Here is an 18,494-nt window from a genome sequence, read left to right on the forward strand (position 1 = left end):
AAGATGGAAGAAAGTAGGAGGAGGAGGTGGAGGAGGAGGAGCCCCATGGCACCCACCTGCAGTGCCTCCCCAGGCCCATGTCCTGCCACTCCATGGCATTGTTTCTTTTCCCAAGCTTCCTCCCTTTTTCTAGACTACTTGGCCCTCCCACCCAGACACCCCTCATCACCAGCAGACCCAGACATAGGACACCCCAACAGGAAGACACATGGGGACTGTAAACACGTTTTGTCTTCTTTGGCAGTGGTCCTGAGTCCTGCCTTTGGAAAGGAACCGAGTCACTGCCAGCATCTTCAGTCAACACCAGATGTTTATTGAGCACTAAGCTACCCGAGTACCATGGCCAGGCCCCCGGCTGCACTCACACACAGGCAGACGTCTAGGGCTCAGGAAGCCTACAATCTAGTTTGGAAGGATGGGGGAAGGATGAAGTCTACAGCCTCAGCCAGGGAGAGGAAGGGTGGCACCTGTCAAGCCAGGTTAGAATGCCATCCCAGAGGGCCTGGATGTTGTCAGAAAGGAAACTTTCCATAGGCTAAGAGGTTGGAAGTGATGGGAGCCAGGTGGAAGACCCAGAAACGTGGCTACCATTGGCCTTGGTCCAACAAATGCAAGAGAGGTCTAGCTGGAAAGGAAGGCTGTGGGACTGAGATCTGCAGCTCTAAGGGACCGGGGTCATCACACTTGCTTGAAATGGCAGCATGGACCAAAGGTAGATTCCCAATGCCACGTGGAAGGCCATGGCTTCTAATTCTCCACTGAGGCCCAGGGGGAGAGGTCCAGCTTGTCAATGGCTGAGCAGTCCACAAAGGCCTTGGGGTCACTGTGGGCCTGGAACGGGTTCCTCGGGACCTTGGTGATGTGAGTGTTGTCACAGACAAGGCGTGAGAAGGACATTTTCTGTAGAGAGGCTTGCTGCTTCTCTGTGAAGATCCCTGGATTTTCCCACCAGAACCTGCAGGGATGGAAGTGGAGTCAGTGCTGACAGCCCAGCGTTGGTCCCTACCCCACTGCCAAAGGAGGTCACATGGAAATGTCCCCCTGGTGCTGAGGTCAGGTGTCAGTCCTCCTGTAGGATGTTGGGGACTGCCCCCCCACTGTACTGAAGGGCTCCCCTGCTCTCTTAGGTAGACATTTCACTAACCTGTCTCCATCTCGGATTCTCTGGAACTGCTGGCCCAGGAGGCAGGCCAGGAGACGCCCCACCCGGCCTCGTTCTACCGGGGGCTCAGCAATAGCCCCGATCCAGATGTCGATGTTGTCAGGGGTCCCATAGAGACCCAGGAACTTCGCAGCCAGCTTTTCACTCCCCAGCACCGTGCTCAGCTCCTCCAGCGTCCGTGGCTGAGAGAGGTTACAGAAGTTTCTCCAGGAGTTGTACCCTAGGGCGAGAGTCCGAGGCTATCCAATCCCAGGAGCTCATGGCCTCCCTCAAGGACATGCCCACTCCAGAGCTCCATCAGCCCCAGAAAGTCTGGGCTCAGAGACAGGGGGGAGGTGTCCATCCATTGTGTAGGTTTAGGGCATGGCAGTCTTAGGGGAGATGGGGGAAATTAGCAGCTTACCGGGTGTTTATTATCAGTCCAGGAACTATTCTAAGCACGATGCAATGACAAAACTGAAGAATAGAGATGTTAAGTCACTTGCCCAAAGTTCCGTAACTAGTAAATGGCACAGCTGGGATTTGAATTCAGGTAGTCTGGCTCTTAATTACATTACGTTCTTTTCTAGTGTGTGTGTGCTACTATTGGGGCTGGAACTCAGGGCCTGGGCTCTTTCCTTTATTTTTTCTCTCCAAGGCTGGTACTCTGTTACTTGAGTTATAGCTTCACTTTTAGCTTTCTGATGATTAATTGGAGAAAAGAGTCTCATGGACTTTCCTGCCTGAGCTGGCTTTGAACCACGATCCCCAGAATCTCAACCTCCTGAATAACTAGGATTATAGGCATGTGCTACCGATTCCTTTCCATAGATACAAAAGCAAAAGAAAGTTCCTACAGTTAAAGGACTCTGAGCTTTTAAAATTGACTTTACAAGTTAGTTGTTGACCTTTTTAGACTATTTTTTTCCCTTGCTGATATCGGGGCTTAAACCCAGGGCCTCATGCTGTTGCTTGACTTTTTCTGCTCAAGGCTGCCACTCTGTCATTTGAGCCACAACTCTACTTCCAGCTTTTTTGATGGTTAATTGGAGATAAGCATATCATAGATTTGTCTGCCCAAGATGGCTTCTACTGGTGATCCTCAGACTTCAGCCTCCTGAGTAGCTAGGATTACAGGTAGGAGCCACTGGTACCCAGCTTAGCTGCCGATCTTCTTATCTGAGGAAGCCTAGGATAATACCTGATATGTGTCTGTCTCTCTGTGTTTGGGAGAATGGAGGGTTCCATTTCATGGGTGAGCAAAGTGGGTTTTAAAACTTGCTCTCCATTTCAAAATGGATCAGATCCTCAGGGTTACATAGGAGAGTCTCTAGGAGCCCTAAAAGGTAGCTACCAGTCCTCCAGGCCTGGCCAGGCCCCAGAGCCCCACTCACCAGGCTGTCCATGGTCCCGGCTACGTTGTATATTGAAGGAAGCCAGGTCAAAGCCATGGATGGTATGAGTTGGCTGGAAGAGCTTGTTGCGCAATTCTCCGGTCATCATTTTATCCTGTTTCATCAACTTGGCTTTTCTGGCTAATAGGCCTCGAACCAGAGGATCAATTCCACCTGCAAAGGGAGACCAGACGTTGTCCTGAGGATGAGCCCCGCCCTTCTGCAGAACTTCTCAGCTGTAAGTAGCTGCCGGCAGGGAGAAAAGAGCACGAAGTGTGCTCAGGAGAGAGTGGTCCAGAGCGTGTTCACGTTCTAGTTCATGGACCCAGTAGCTCCTGCTCCTTCCATGTGTTCCCTGGAGGAATACTGCAGCACGGGGGAGGAGCCATAAATATTTGGGAAATAATATTGCCCTGTTAGGCCTTGAGGCAAGTTGGTATCAACACAGCCCAGGCCTAGGAGTAAAGGATTGCTGCACTCAAACTCTTGCACCTCATGGAAGTGGAAGGCTCTAGAAAAGAGCAGGATAAAACTCTTTATTTACTAAGCCCATGAATTGTCTCTTCAGAGGACAGAGAAGCCGAGAACATGGGGAGGGGGAAATGGAATCCCAGGCACCTTAGAAGCCACAGGAGGAAAGAAATGACAACTAGTATTTAGTGCTCACCTTCTGTGACCCTTTTTCAATCTTTTGTTGTTTTTTTTTTTTGCCAGTCCTGGGGGCTTGAACCCAGGGCCTGAGCACTATCTCTGGCTTCTTTTTGCTTAAGGCTAGCACTTTACCACTTGAGCCACAGTGCCACTTCTGGCCTTTTCTGTTTATGTGGTTCTGAGGAATTGAACCCAGGGCTTCATATATGCGAGGCAAGCACTCTACCACTAGGCCATATTCCCAGCCCCTTTTGACCCATTTTAAGGTACTCTATATATCTTATCTCATTTAATTGCTTGGATACCCTCATGAAATGTCTTTCCCGTGTGTGTGTGTGTGTGTGTGTGTGTGTGTGTGTGTGTGTGTGTGTGTGTGGGTACTAGGGCTTGAACTCGGGGCCTTGGGCACTGTCTGTCCCTTAGCTTTTGTGTTCAAGGCTGGTGTTCTGCCAGCTGAGCCATAGCTCAACTTTTTATTTTTTGCTGGCTAATTGGAGATAAGTCTGTTGGATTTGTCTGCTTGGTCTGGCTTTGGACTGTGATCCTCAGATCTCAGTCTCCTGAGTAGCTAGGATTATAGGCGTGAGCCGTTGGTGCCCAGCTGAGGTATTCCCATTTGACAAACCAGAGAACTGAGGCACAGGGAGATGAAGTCACTCACTCAGGGACTCACAGGAAGCTCATGGACGGTGACTTCCAAACTAGCTATCCTCACAAGCAGTTGCAGAAGGGGAAGGGCAGGTGAGAACTCCCTTAGGGAAGGGCATACCATCTTTGACCATCCTCCAGGTGTTGAAGAAGAGGGTATGCAGGGGGAGCTCTGGTTCTGGCCCCCATGGCTGGTAATCCTCACCCAGGCGGGACACAGTGGAGGGGACCTCCAAGTGGCCAAAGCGGAAAGCAAAGGTGAAGACATTGGAAATCCGGGGGTCCACCAACTCATTGTAGCCTTGGTATGGAGGGATCCACTTCTTCATCTCATCACCCAGCACGATGGGTAGGTAGTCTCTAAAGGTGATAATCTAAAGGAAGAAACAAGCCACAAGGACAGGGTGTGAGGAAGCTTAAATTTCTGCAGAAAGAGATTGGAGGGAATTGTTGTCACCGGAATTAGCAGTCTACATTCAAGGACATTAAACAACTAACATTTGTACCCAGTGTTCATTCCTGTGTTCAAAGCAGACTGTTAATTGACGATGCTGTTCTTTCTGCCGATCCCTTGTGATTTGTTTGCTCTATTAATTGTAATCTCTATTAATTGGTCATTTGAATTTAGCACACTTGAGATACATTCTCTGCTCTAAGTAGCATGATTTGGGGCCTAATTTCTTTTATATGGGAATAGATCACTTTGGACTCTTTTCAGTGCCAAGAGCGAACCCGTGGTGTGTAGCTCTGCCTCTTGAGCTACATCCCCAGTTCTGAAAATAGATCATTTTAATCATTAAAAAATATGTGCTTAGAGCTGGGCACCAGTGGCTCATGCCTGTAGTCCTAACTACTCAGGAGGCTGAGATCTGAGGACTGTGGTTCGAAGCCAGCTCTGGCAGGAAAGTCTGTGAGACTCTTATCTCCAATAAACTCCTCAGAAAAAGCCAGAAATAGCATTGTGGCTCAAGTGGTAGAGCACAGAGAGGCTCAGGGACTGCACCTAGGCCCTGGCAAGAAAAAAAAAAGCCCTAGGACTGGCAAAAAAAAAAAAAAAAAAAAAAGCTTAGGATTTCGCATTTTAGAACAAGAAGGAGAAGGTGAGAAGGTTCATTTTGCCTTTCTCTTCCCCATTCCCTATAACTAAACACTCCGGAAATTATTTAACAGGTGAATAGATCAGACATGGTGGTGTAAACATATAATCCCAGCACTTGGGAGGCTCAGAGGATGGTGTTGAGATAAGGCTAGGCTAGATAGCAAGACACTGTTCAAAAAATACCTCCCAGGGCTGGGGATATAGCCTAGTGGCAAGAGTGCCTGCCTCGGATACACGAGGCCCTAGGTTCAATTCCCCAGCACCACATATACAGAAAACGGCCAGAAGCGGCGCTGTAGCTCAAGTGGCGGAGTGCTAGCCTTGAGCGGGAAGAAGCCAGGGACAGTGCTCAGGCCCTGAGTCCAAGGCCCAGGACTGGCCAAAAAAAAAAAAAAAAAAAAAAAAAAAAACCTCCCAAAACAACAACAAAAATCCTCTAGAAAAAAGAAAGAGTGTAGACTGGCCAGAGACCTCAGAATTCAAGAAGTGACAATGTGGTGAGCTCCTCCATCCCCTTAGATTGGATGCAGGATGGACTGGCATCCTGGAATCTCCAAGGGACAGAGGCAAAAGAAGCCAAGGAGAGCATGCTCTCATAGGACAAGGGAAGCTAGGCACGGGCCTATCAGAGAGCCCCAAGCCCGCGAATGCCCTGACCACCTCAGCCTTTGCTCCACAACCCAGGCTGGCTTCAGGACAGTCTGATTAGCCTGCTGTGGGAGGCACAGCAGAGCCCAGCTTCTCTCTGGACTCTATCCTTAGCTCTTCACCAAGGAGACCCAGGCTCAGCAGGCATCTGCTTGTCTAGAAGGTTGCCTAGCAACGGCAGGCAGCCAGAGAGAACCTCCCTGCCCTGCAGTAGGCAGGGGCAGGGGCTGAGTGGGCAGCCCAGAAGGGCCGGGAGGATGAGGTAGACCGCAGCACCAGAACTCAGAGAACTAAGCTATGGCCACACCCAGAGCAGGACCTACTTGCCAACCAAGGTCCAGCAGGCTAAGGCGGGAGATTTAAATAGGATCCATAATAACCCTTGTGTTCAAGGTACAATGAGAAATGACTCATCATACCATGAATCAGGAAAGCCACATTTTGAGTGAGAAAAGAGATAAACTGAGATGAATCACAATATGAATCAGATGTTGGAATTATCTGATAGAGATTTTAAAGCAGTCACCTTGGAAATGCCTCAAGCAGGCCTGTAATCCTAGCTCCTCAGGCAGCTGACATCTGAGAATCACAGTTCAAAGCTAGCCCAGGTAGACAACTTTGAGAGACTCTTATCTCCAATTAAGCAGCAAAAAGCTGGAAGTAGAGCTGTGGGTTAAGTGGTAGATGGCCAGCCTCGAGCAAAATAAAATATCCCAGCTAAGTGTTCAAGGCCCTGAGCTCAAGCCCCACACTCATAAAAATGCCCCAATAATCAATTACAGAACAGTCTCTTGCAACAAATTTTTAAAAACCCACAAAACTCCCAGCAAAGAAGTAAGTCATAGAAAGGAATTAAATAAAATTACAGACCTGAAATAGACAATTGAAATAAATGCAGAAGGATATGGACAGACACAGTAGTAGAGAGGACACACTGGAAGACAGATTAATAGAATGTACTCTGTTCTGCACAACAGAGAGAACTAAGACTGAGACCCACCAGAAAACCAGAGCCTCAGGGCTCTAGGGCTCTATTTGTGTTGGTGGAGTCTCAGAAGTGGAGGGGAGAGAGAGAGAATGAAAAAGGAGTTAAGAAATAATGCCTGAAAATTTCCCAACATTGGAAATATTGGGAGCCATGTATTTACAGATTCAAGATGAGTCAGCCCCAACCAGGGTAAACCTAAAGAAGTTTCTCCTTCTCCTTCTCCTTCTTCTTCTTTTTTGCCAGTCCTGGGGCTTGAACTCATGGTCTGAGCACTGTCCTTGGCTTCTTTTTTCTCAAGGCTAGCACTCTACCTCTTGAGCCACAGCACCACTTCTGGCTTTTTCTGTTTATGTGGTGCTGAGGAATCGAACCCAGGGCTTCATGCATGCTAGGCAAGCACTCTACCACTAAGCCACATTCCTAGCCCCTAAAGAAGTTTATTTTAAGACACATCATAATTAAATTTCTGAATGCTAACCACAAAGAAAGAATTTAATTTCTTTCTTTTTTGCTGTTTGAAGTCATCCAATTCAATGGAGAAAGATGGCTTTTTCAATAAGTGATAGAGACATTGGAAATCAATAGGCAAAACTAAGCAAACACTCAACCAAAAGCTCATACATTATTCAAAATTAGCCCCAATTGGATTGTGGCCTTATATGTAAAATATGAAACAATGAAACTCCTAGAAAATACACAAGCAGGAAGAAATCTTTGGGACCTAGGTCTTGGGAAAGAGTTTTAACACTTGAACTTCAAGCACCATCTCCACAAGAGGGAAAATTGATAAAAATGGACTACATTCAATTCTGAATTAAGAGCTTTTGCTCTGCAAAAGATCCTGTTAACAGAATGAAAAACATAAAATTATAGGTCCGGACACAGTGGCATACACCTGTGTCCCACTTATATTGGAGGCAGAGGTAGGAGGATCTTGCTTGGAGATGAGCTCCATGTGAAAGTATGAGACCCTATTTGAAAAATATGAAAGCAAAAAGGGCTGTGAATATGACTCAGCTAGTTGAGTGCTTACCTAGCAAGAATGAGGACCTGAGTTTCAAACTCCATTACTGCTAAAACAACAAACAGAATAAAACAAAACAAACAAAATATCAAATTACTGTGTAGAAAATACCTGTAAGTTGCATATGTGAGAAAGGACTTGTGTCTGGAATAGAGGAAGAATTCTCATAATTCAATAATAAAAAACAAAGAATCTGGGGCTGGCAATATGGTCTAGTGGTGGAGTGCTTGCCTCGTATACATGAAGCCCTGGGTTCAATTCCTCAGCACCACATATATAGAAAAAGCCAGAAGCGGTGCTGTGCTCAAGTGGTAGAGTGCTAGCCTTGAATAAAAAGAATCCAGGGACAGTGCTCAGGCTCTGAGTTCAAGCCCCAGGATTGGCAAACAAACAAAAAATAATCTAAAGTTTTAAAATGAGCAGAATACATGAACAGCATATTGAACAGAATACACAGGTGGTAAATAAACACACAAGGAAGCATTGAATCTCATTTGCCATTGGATAAATGCAAATCTAAAGTACCAGGAGATATTTCTGCCATCAGAAAGGGTAAAATAAAAGAAAGAGATTACATGAAATACTAACCAAAGCTAAGAAACTAGAGCATGCATACAACGATGGAGGAAATGTAAAATGATATAGCACTCTGAAAAAGAGTCTGGCAAGTTCTTTTTTTTTTTTTTTTTTTGGCCAGTCCTGGGCCTTGGACTCAGGGCCTGAGTACTGTCCCTGGCTTCTTCCCGCTCAAGGCTAGCACTCTGCCACTTGAGCCACAGCGCCGCTTCTGGCCGTTTTCTGTATATGTGGTGCTGGGAAATCGAACCTAGGGCCTCGTGTATCCGAGGCAGGCACTCTTGCCACTAGGCTATATCCCCAGCCCTGGCAAGTTCTTTTAAGACTAAAAATGGATTTAATCACAAAGCCCACTGTATTCTTGGATATATACCCCCCAAAAAAACTTATTTTCATGAAGAAATATAAAAATTTATTCATGATAATCCCCAAATGGTAAATATCCAAATAACCTTCAATAGCTGAAGAATCCAAAGAACTGTGGTACATAGTATACCATGGAATACTGTGCAGCAACTAAAAAGAAGAAATATTGATACCACTTGAATGAGCCTTACAGATATTATGCTTAATGACAAAAATCCATCTCAAAGGAGTGCTGACTGCATAATTCCACTTATATAGCACTTGTGACAAAGCACAAGTATGATGATGGAAAAGAGATCAGTGTCTTCCAAGGAGGTGAGAGTGGAGTGCTTATGAAAGGTGACGCGAGGAGTTCTGTGCAGTTGTGTCTTTATTTTGGTGGTAGCTGCAGAAAAGTTACACCCAAGACAAAACTGCACAGTGCTGCACATGTGTGCAAGCACACATGCATGGATGAAGCATTTTTGACTGAAATGAGACATTTATGAAATCTGAATAAGCTCCTATGATTTATATCAATACTAACTCCCTGAGTTTGGCACCATATAGTTTTTACCATCCTGCTTTTACATATAATGGTGCAAGAGGTAACTATATATCTTACACATATCGTGAGGGAGGGCAAAGGGGGAGCGTCCCTGAAGGGGGCTGGGTAAAGGGCGCACAGACTTTCCTGGAAATTTTTGGTAACTTCGTGTGTGTGTGTGTGTGTGTGTGTGTGTGTGTGTGATATACACACACATGTGCTCATACCTATTCTGAAGTGCCTCAGGGTCTGGGCCTGTCCTGAGCTTTTTTTTTTTTTCTCTCAAGTCTAGCACTCTACCACTAGAGCCACAGCTCCACTTCTGCCTTTTTCTGTGATTAACTGGAGATAAGAATTTCACAGGGGCTGGGAATATGGCCTAGTGGCAAGAGTGCTTGCCTCGCATACATGAAGCCCTGGGTTCAATTCCTCAGCAGCACATATATAGAAAAGGCCAGAAGTGGCGCTGTGCTCAAGTGGTAGAGTGCTGGCCTTGCAAAGCCAGGGACAGTGCTCAGGCCCTGAGTTCAAGCTCTAGGACTGGCAAAAAAAAAAAAAAAAAAAAAGGATTTCACAGACTTTCCTACCCAGATTGCCACTTGAGCCACAGCGCCACTTCTGGCTTTTTCTATATATGTGGTGCTGAGGAATCGAACCCGGGGCTTCATGTATACGTGGCAAGCACTCTTCCCACTAGGCCATATTCCCAGCCCAGGGATTTATTTTTGACAGAGAAATTGAGGAAACAAAAGGAGGAGGGTTTATAAGAATGAGACTCTGGGGACAGGCAGCATAAGAGAGCATAGAGCTGGGAGCCAGGTTGTGTGTGTGTGTGTGTGTGTGTGTGTGTGTGTGTGTGTGTGTGTATGTGTGTGTGATGGGGAGGAGGGGAGACACGTGGTTCCCCTGTACCTCCATACCTGCACGAAGGCTCCCAGGATTTTCCGGGCTTCCTGGTAGAGCTTGTCTCCGTCCCAGTGAGGGTTGAGTCTCCTCAGTTCTCTGGCCAGTCGGTTGTGCTCGCGGAGAAAGAGGGTGTGGGAAGCGGCCAGCAGGATCTGCTCAGAGGCGCGAGAATCTCCTGGAAGCCCAGAAGGCAGGAAAGAGGGATCTCCCTGAACAGCTGCAGGCCCCCACTGAGAGACAGCGGTGCTCCCAGGGACGGAGGGTAGGGGCCACAGCTTTGCTTCTCTGTTCCGCATGCATGCTTTTTAGCTGCGTGATCTAAACATTTCTCAGCTTCACTCTCCTAAGTGGCAACATGGGGCCCAAAAGCCTACCAGGACTGGTACAAACAAACGAAGGAAACCAAACCAAAAGAAGACTTTAGGATTGCAGCTTTCAAGGGAGAGCCTGGATGGTAGGGAATGCTGGTGCTCCTAGCTGCTTTTATGAAAACCTGGAAGGGGCTTAATTTTGGATCTGGATTGGTGTAGAGTAGGTATGGGGACACAATTCAAGAGATCTAACAAGGGAACTTGGATCAGGGCTGGCCTTTTGCCTTGTCAGTGTGATCAGAAGTTTGTCCTTGGAGAGTTTTTGTTGTTGTTGTTGTTTTTTGAGGAGAAGTGCTTTCAGAAGCCAAAGACAGAGAGAAACCTGAGGGCATAAACCCTTGGAATAAATAGAATCAGAAGGCTTTGGATGTGCACAGGTTGCATGGCATGGTGGTTTTGTGCCCAGGTTATTAAAAGCCTTAACACCTATACATGCACACACACTAGCATACACATGCTCCCCTTAATCTAGAACCTCTTCTAGTAAATTACCTTAATAAATGAAAATATCCCTGCAATAACAACAATAAAAATGAAATTAAAGATTCATTAGCAAGGATATTGATTACTTAAACAAAAAAACAGGGGCGAAGAAAACCTAGAAGATAGCTGAATAACTCTAAAAAGCGTTGAAAAATAAGTGATGGTAATATTTGTCACATGATAAGTTGTTTCTATTAGCATACCCCCTTAGCATGGAGTATGTAGGGTGAAGACACCAGATTAGAAAGCATTATTTATAGTATGTCCTTAACTATGTAAAACAACATGGAACTATACCTGTGGTAGGAAGAGTATGGGAAAGATTGGCATTGAAATGTTAGTAGTGATGCTTGGTGAGTGGTAGGATCACATGAATTTCCTTTTCCAGACTTCCTCATTTCATTTTACTGTGACTATGTCTTCTCCTCTCATTGGGCCCCCCATTTTTTTTTTTCTTTGTGATCGTACTGTGGTTTGAACTCAGGCCCCTGACTCTACTACTTGAGCCACAGCTCTACTGCCAGCTTTTTTGGAGGTGAATAAGAGATAAGAGTCTCACGGATTTTCCTGCCCAGACTGGCTTTGAACCCCAATCCTCAGATCTCAGCCTCCTGAATAGCTAGGATGCGTCACTGGTGCCTGGCTTATTTGGGCCTTTCTTTTCTTCAATGCACTGGCTGACAGTGGTGGCTGGGTGGAGAAGCCTCTCGGGATGACCCTTCACCTCTTCCCAGCCTAGGCTCACCTGCAAGAAAGCACGGCACCTGGGCTGTGGTGTTGATGGCCTCACAGGGACTGGGCCTCTGGGTGACAAAAGGCAGGTAGGGCAGCTCCCCGTCTGAGAACTCTTGGTTGACAGCCAGGAGGCCCAGAGGGCTGCTAAGGTTGCGTAGGCGGTTGGCCAGGCTTGGTTCCGGACCGTACACAAAGCTGGCATCCAGGAAGGAGGTGATAGCGTTGATTTGTTCTCTAGCCAGTGACTGACAGGGTGGAGTGGGACAGACAAACCCAGCTCGGAAGAAAGGCATGCACTTCCCTTGCGTCTTCACCTTGGGGTCACTGGAGGGGAACTGCAGAGAGATTGGGGTGGGGTGGGTGTGTGACTGTAGGGGCAGAGATTTGGGCTCGGACAAACTTTTCCAAGGGACAGAGTGGATGCAAGGATACTGCAGATGGCCAGGCACTGGTGGCTCATGCCTGTAATCTTACTCAGGATGCTGAGATCTGAGGATCACGGTTCAAAACCAGCCCAGGCATGAAAGTCTGTGAAACTCTTATCTCCAATACACTACTCAGAAAAAGCTAGAAGTGGATCTGAGGCTCAGGGACGGGGGGGGGGGGGGGGAGGAAGTATTTTTAATAAAGTAATAGTTGAAAACTTTCAAAACCTTTCACAGTGTGGCTCTGAATTTTGGGTGGGGAGTGTGGCTTTGACTTTCCTGGACAGAAAAGTATCACAAAGAAAAAGTTAATAATTGCTACTACAAAAGGGTACTCTCAGTCAGGTGCTGGCGGCATCAGCCTTGCGTGAAAAAGCTACGGGACAGTGCTTAGGCACTGAGTTCAAGTCCCAGTACTGGTACAAAGGAAAAAAATAATTTAAAAAATTGACACCTTATTTAATTTAGACCTACCACATGCATGCAATATGGCAGTATGGGTACTTCATCTTACTTCCATCCTTCTAAGACCCATCAGGCAGAGCATTTGGCACCATTTTACATACGGTAAAACTGAGGCTCAAATGGGTTAAGTCAGTTTCCCAGGCCCTAAGAAACTAAGAGGGAAAGATGTCTGATTCAGATCCAGATTAGCCACATTCCCTAGCACATGCTCTCCAGCCTCAGCACACAGCTTGACTTCTTATCTGAACCTAGGATTAAAAAGAAAAGGGGCATCACTACAAATTCTCTTCCCTGCTGGCTGTTCCCCCAAATCTCTGATGTTCACTGATTCACCCATTCGTCATCAGCTTCACCTCCTGGGAAATGAAGTCATCACTCAGAATGACCGTAGGGCAGAGTTCTATAAACTGTACATGTAGGATGAATCTCCTGGTAAAATGTGCAATCTATTTTCCAGTCTTGGGGAAAGCTTGAGATTTTTGCACTGCTGAAAAAACCTCCACATGATAGATGCTTCTGGGTGGAGGATGTAGGCTACCCATCTCAGAGCTTCCCAATTATTATTATTGTTGTTACTCTTATTGTGCCAGTAGTGAGGCTTGAGCTCAGGGCCTAGATGCTGTCTCTTGTTAGTTTGTTTTCTCAAGGCTGGCACTCTACCACTTGAGTTATAGCTCCACTTCTGGCTTTTTTTTTTTGAAGTGGTTAATTGGAGATAAGAGTCTCATGGATTTTCTTGCCAGGGCTGGCTTTGAATCAAGAAACTCAGGCTATGTACATATGATCATATAAGACAAGGATAAGCAAACTCTATTGTTGACATTACATTTAAAGTCCTAGGTGAATTTCCTTTGGCGTAGGCCACGTGGCTACTGTATATGTTTTTGGTACACTGGGTAATGTATATATGTCTACCTGATCTAGGGAAGGGGAAGAAAAACGAGGGTGTAAGATATCACAAGAAATGTTCACACTGCCCTATTATGTAACTGTACCCCTTTTGCACAACACCTTGTCAACAAAATTTAATTAATAAATAAATTAAAAAAAAAAAAGAAACTCAGGCTGCAGCCTCCTGAGTAGCTAGGATTACAGGCGTGAGCCATTGGCTCCTGGCTTGAGCTTCCCAATGATGTTATGAGTATTTCACTTGTTCACTCACCACACTGGGCCCTTTGTCTTTGACAGCAGGAACAATGTCTTCCTCATTTTTGAAAACCCAGTGCATGGGGCATTGCCTGGCAATTCAATGGTTAATGTGTAATCACTGACTAGGTAGATAAATGAAGGAATGAATGCCCATAGGAGATTTGGGAAGCTGCTAAGTCAGCACCCAAGTCTCTTAGGAGATCCCTGCTTGCTCCAGGGCTGTTGGGCCTACCATAATGGGGAAGCAGTTGTCTCCCTGGATGCAGTACTCATCACACTGGGCTTTAGAGTAGCTGCTACTGCTCAGTTCCGTGTCAGGGGCAAAATCCAAGTCATGGTCCACAATTTGACCCCACTGCATGAAGAGTAGGGACCGGTTTGGATCCAGAACCTCCTTCTCATTCAGATAGGCAGCAATCTTGTTGGATACATCTCGGGCCTACAGATGGAGAGAGCAGAGGAGGGTAGATGGGAGGAAAATGTGCATTGAGGGGTCAGATTCAACTCCAGTTTACTGAGTACTTAAGATGTAACAGCTACAAGGCGTTTAGCCCCCCAACAAGGAGTCTGTGAGGTAGACAGCATTTGCTGGCTTTGTGGATACAGAGATGGATCTTGAACCAAGGTCTGTACGATTTCACATGCAATGCCAGTGCTTTGTCCACTACCAAGCAGGATGAGAAGACAAAGCCAGGCTGCCCCTGAGAGGCCTGGCCTTGGTGACGCCAGGTGTCTGTGGGCAGGGGAGGGGGCTCTGGGGAGAGGCTGCCAACTCAGATGAGGCAAAGGACAGCTGAAGCACTCCAGGGGCTGAGGCAGGCCGAAGGGAACAGGATGGGGCAGGGAGGCCATCTGCTTGGGAGACTCCAGGGTATCTGGCCTGTAAAGGGAGGGAGCAGCGAAAAGAGAGAGACACCCAGAGAGACAGAGAAACAGAGAGGGGGGGAGGTGGGAGGGATAGAGGGAGGAGAGAGAGAGAGAGACAGACAGACAGAGACAGAGAGAGAGACAGAGAGGAGAGAGAGACACAGAGACAGAGAGACAGAGAAGAGAGAGGAGAGAGAGACAGACAGAGACAGAGACAGAGAGAGAGCCACGTGGCTCGGCCTGGGCTCTGCTGCCCTCTAGTGGCACTTTGTGGGAACAACGCAAGTCCAAACCTCCAGCCTTTGTGGGGAGGGGGTACTGGGGTTCGCAGGTCCCCTCCCTCCCTTCCCCTCCCCTCCTCCTCCCCTCCCCCTCCCTTCCTCCACCCCGCCCGCCCTCACCAGCGGGAGCGGGAAGCCATTCCGCGTCTTGCCCGGCGTCCACCCGAAGGGGAGGGAGAGCCCGTCCTCGTACTCGGCCGGCAGCCAGCGAGCCAGCGCCCGGTTGGCGGCTCCCAGCGTGGGGTCCCTCCTGGAAGCCGGGGAGACCCCCTCAGTCCCGGAAAGGAGGCGGGGAGCGGGGGCCTTTCCGGTGCGGGGTTCTGAACCCCTGTCCCCCCACCCCGAGGCAAGGGGCTCTCGCTGGGCCCTGGTGACAGCGGTGGGGTCTTCCACGGGGTAACTCCTGGGAGGCCTCCCTGGAGTGGCCGGGCAGGCGTCACCCCACCCTGCCCATCACCTGTGATTGCACTCCCCAGTGATGGTGCGGTAAGGGCTGCTCGGGTCGCAGGTCACCGCCGGGGCCGGGGCCTCGCAGCCCACCTCCCGCCGCAGCCAAGCCAGGTCCAGGCCGGGCTCTGAAATGAGAGACGCCCCCCACACACAGTCAAAGGGACTGGGTGCCCCTAGCCCTTCGGAGGCCCTGGCAGGAGGCGGAAAAACCAAACTAGGAGTATGACTGATCAGTCCTGACCCAGAACCAACCGCACAGGCATCTGGATCTCTTGTGAAATCATCCCAGGAGATCCACCTGACACAGGTGGCTTCAGGGTGGGGGTCACTCAGAGAAGGGATGACTGGGACAGAGAGCCCACGTTTACTGACTTGTTTCCTCCAGGCGGAAGCCTTACTTGTCCCTAGTGTGACCTTCCTTAGGGCTGGGTTCCTTCACTTGCCATAAGGGCACTGGCCTAGCTGTCCCCTAAGACGCTCCAGGTTCTGCTGATCCGGCCTGTGGGCCTAGCACGGGAGATAGGAGGGCATTCTGAGCAGACAGCTCAGGTGGAGAGCAGGTTTTGGTGGCCTCTGACCTCTCCTCTCCTCTCCTCTCCTCTCCTCTCCTCTCCTCTCCTCTCCTCTCCTCTCCTCTCTTCCTCTCCCCTTCCCTCCCCTCCCCTCCCCCCCTCTCTCACACACATACATACACATTTTGCATTTTTCACTGGTACTGACTTAGGGCCTTTTGCTCTCACTTGGCCTTTTTTTGTTGTTGTTTTGTTGCTAATCCTAATACTTGAACTCAGGACCTGGGCACTGCCCTTAAGCTTCTTTTGCTCAAGACTAGCACTCTACCACTTGAGTCACATCTCCACTTCCAGATTTTTGTTGTTGTAGTTTAGTGGAGATAAGTGGCTCACAGACTTTCCTGCCCAGGTTGTCTTCCAGTTATGATTCTCGGATCTCAGCCTCCTGATTAACCAGGATTATAGGCATGGGCCACCGACGCCCAGTTTCCCTTGGCTTTTTTGCTCAAGTCTGGTACTCTACCACTTGAGCCACTTCCAGATTTTTTTTTTTTTTTTTTTTTGGCCAGTCCTGGGCCTTGGACTCAGGGCCTGAGCACTGTCCCTGGCTTCTTCCCGCTCAAGGCTAGCACTCTGCCACTTGAGCCACAGCGCCGCTTCTGGCCGTTTTCTGTATATGTGGTGCTGGGGAATCGAACCTAGGGCCTCGTGTATCCGAGGCAGGCACTCTTGCCACTAGGCTATATCCCCAGCCCACACTTCCAGATTTTTGCTGGTTAATTGGAGATAAGAGTCTCCTGGGCTTTTCTGCCTGGGTTGGCTTTGAATCTTGATCCTCAGATCTCATCCTCTTGCGTAGCTAAGACTACAGGCATGAACCACCAGTGCCTGGCTTGCCTCCAATCTTTTCTGCAGGGAGATGACCCCTTCCTGCCAAAGCACCTGTGAGATGAACATACCTGTAGCATTGGTCAGGGAACCCTCCTGCTGCAGCTTCTTGAAGGACTCCTCCCACACCTGCCCACTGCGTATGGCTGAGCGCGTCCGGCCTTTGGCATGCTTGAGATACTCCGAAAGCTGTTGGGTGCTGGGAGCCTGGGATCTCATGGTGGTCTTCAGCCTGCAGTGGAGAGCAAGGGGGATCGTGAGCTGGCCCTGTAGAAGGGGGTGAGTGGGCCTCTGTAGGGATGTGAAGTGATCTGTGTCCAGGGAAGAGCCCTGGGGTAAACGAACTCTGTGTTCTCAGGATCTTTCCTTCATTTCTTTTCTAACACTGCTAGAAAATCTCTTCTAAGGAGAGGAAACCGCAGTGGCTGTTAAGCTTGGTTAGTTCTGACTCTAAGGGAAGGCCAGGCAGCTGGATCAAGTGGTTTCTGAATTCCAACCAGAGGGCTATACATAGACTGACTGCATCAGAACCGGCTGGGAGCCTCAAAAACCACAAGGTCCTAACAACAGATTGATTCCCATGTGAGGAGCCCTTGGCATATAATGGGCATGTCACCAAGCTTACAGACTGAGAATTCTAGCAATAAGATATATGTGGACCTCGAGTTCCACCCATAAAAACAGCTCTCATTGTGTCTGGCCCTACAGCGCCTATGAAGTTTGTAGCCCAAGGGGTCCAGCCAGCCTTTTGCTGAACACCATGCAAAAGTGTAAAATGAGAAACCGTAAAGCCTTCCCCTTCAATGCTTGTGACAACACAGATGGTGGAGGGCAAGGTGGTCCAGAGAAGTCTCTTTTTGAAGACCTTCACTGTGCCTCAGTTTCCTTATGTTTGTGAGATGATCGCTGGGGTGATCCCTATGTCTTCAAGACACTGAGATATTAGAAAGGGCCCAGAGTCCCACAAATGAAAGCCTCCTTTGTTTTATTTATTTATTATTTGTTTGTTTGCTGGACCTAAGGCTTGAATGCAGGGCCTGGGCACTGTCCCTGAGCTTTTGTACTCAAGGCTAGGGCTCTACAGCTTGAGCTACAGCTCCACTTCCAGTTTTCTGGTGGTTAGTTGGAGATAAAAATCTCACCAACTTTCCTTCCCCGGGCTGGTGTCAAACTATGATCCTCAGATCTTGGTCTCCTGAGTAGCTAGGAGCACAGGCAAACGCCATTGACACCCAGAGGCTGGCAGAAAGACCTCTTTTTTAGTATAATTCATTGAGTATAGAGCCAGGCCTGTCTCTGGGGGTCAGGCCACTAGTTCTGTCTGAAGAGCCAGGGGATGCTGGGTCTCTCAGCCTGAGACACCACTTGGGTAAGTAAGCAGACAACAGGAAGGACCCTGCTCATTGGGCTTTTATCTCCAGACCTACCCCAACTTCCCTAAAAAGAACTCATTACCATTTTGCTGCAGTTGCAAAAAAAAAAGACATCAAGGCCCACTTAGCCCAGAGCAGGATGAAAAGAGCTGGGTGTTTCAGGTTATGTGTTGGAGATATCAGAGCTGGGTAAGAATTTTCCAGATCTTGGAGGTGGCAGCAGAATGGTGAAAAGACCAGAAAAATATCCAGGTAGAGAAGGAATTTCAGGGCTAGGGATATGGCCCAGTGGCAAGAGCGCTTGCCTCGTATACTTGAAGCCCTGGGTTCGATTCCCCAGCACCACATACACAGAAAATGGCCAGAAGTGGCGCTGTGACTCAAGTGGCAGAGTGCTAGCCTTGAGCAAAAAAGAAGCCAGGGACAGTGCTCAGGCCCTGAGTCCAAGGCCCAGGACTGGCAAAAAAAAAAAAAAAAAAAAAAAGTAGAGAAGGAATTTCGGGCTCTCCCTTGAAGCACCGAGTTGTA

At 48.2% G+C, this 18,494-nt stretch overlaps 1 protein-coding gene across 1 annotated transcript; it reads right to left on the reverse strand.

The window, feature by feature from the left end:
* Positions 1–293: 293 nt before the first annotated feature.
* On the reverse strand, positions 294–15,471 carry Lpo (lactoperoxidase). The gene is made up of 10 exons (XM_048366375.1): positions 15,435–15,471; positions 15,201–15,318; positions 14,864–14,993; positions 13,828–14,034; positions 11,567–11,891; positions 9,982–10,142; positions 3,956–4,208; positions 2,536–2,709; positions 1,145–1,382; positions 294–955 (listed from the first exon to the last, which is right to left on the reverse strand). Exons 1-10 carry the CDS (start codon positions 15,454–15,456, stop codon positions 748–750), a joined length of 1,836 nt encoding a protein of 611 aa, XP_048222332.1. The 5' UTR covers positions 15,457–15,471; the 3' UTR covers positions 294–747.
* Between the last annotated feature and the right edge of the window lie 3,023 nt (positions 15,472–18,494).

This window comes from Perognathus longimembris, chromosome 17 (genome assembly GCF_023159225.1).
Source record: "Perognathus longimembris pacificus isolate PPM17 chromosome 17, ASM2315922v1, whole genome shotgun sequence".
Lineage (NCBI taxonomy): Eukaryota > Metazoa > Chordata > Mammalia > Rodentia > Heteromyidae > Perognathus > Perognathus longimembris.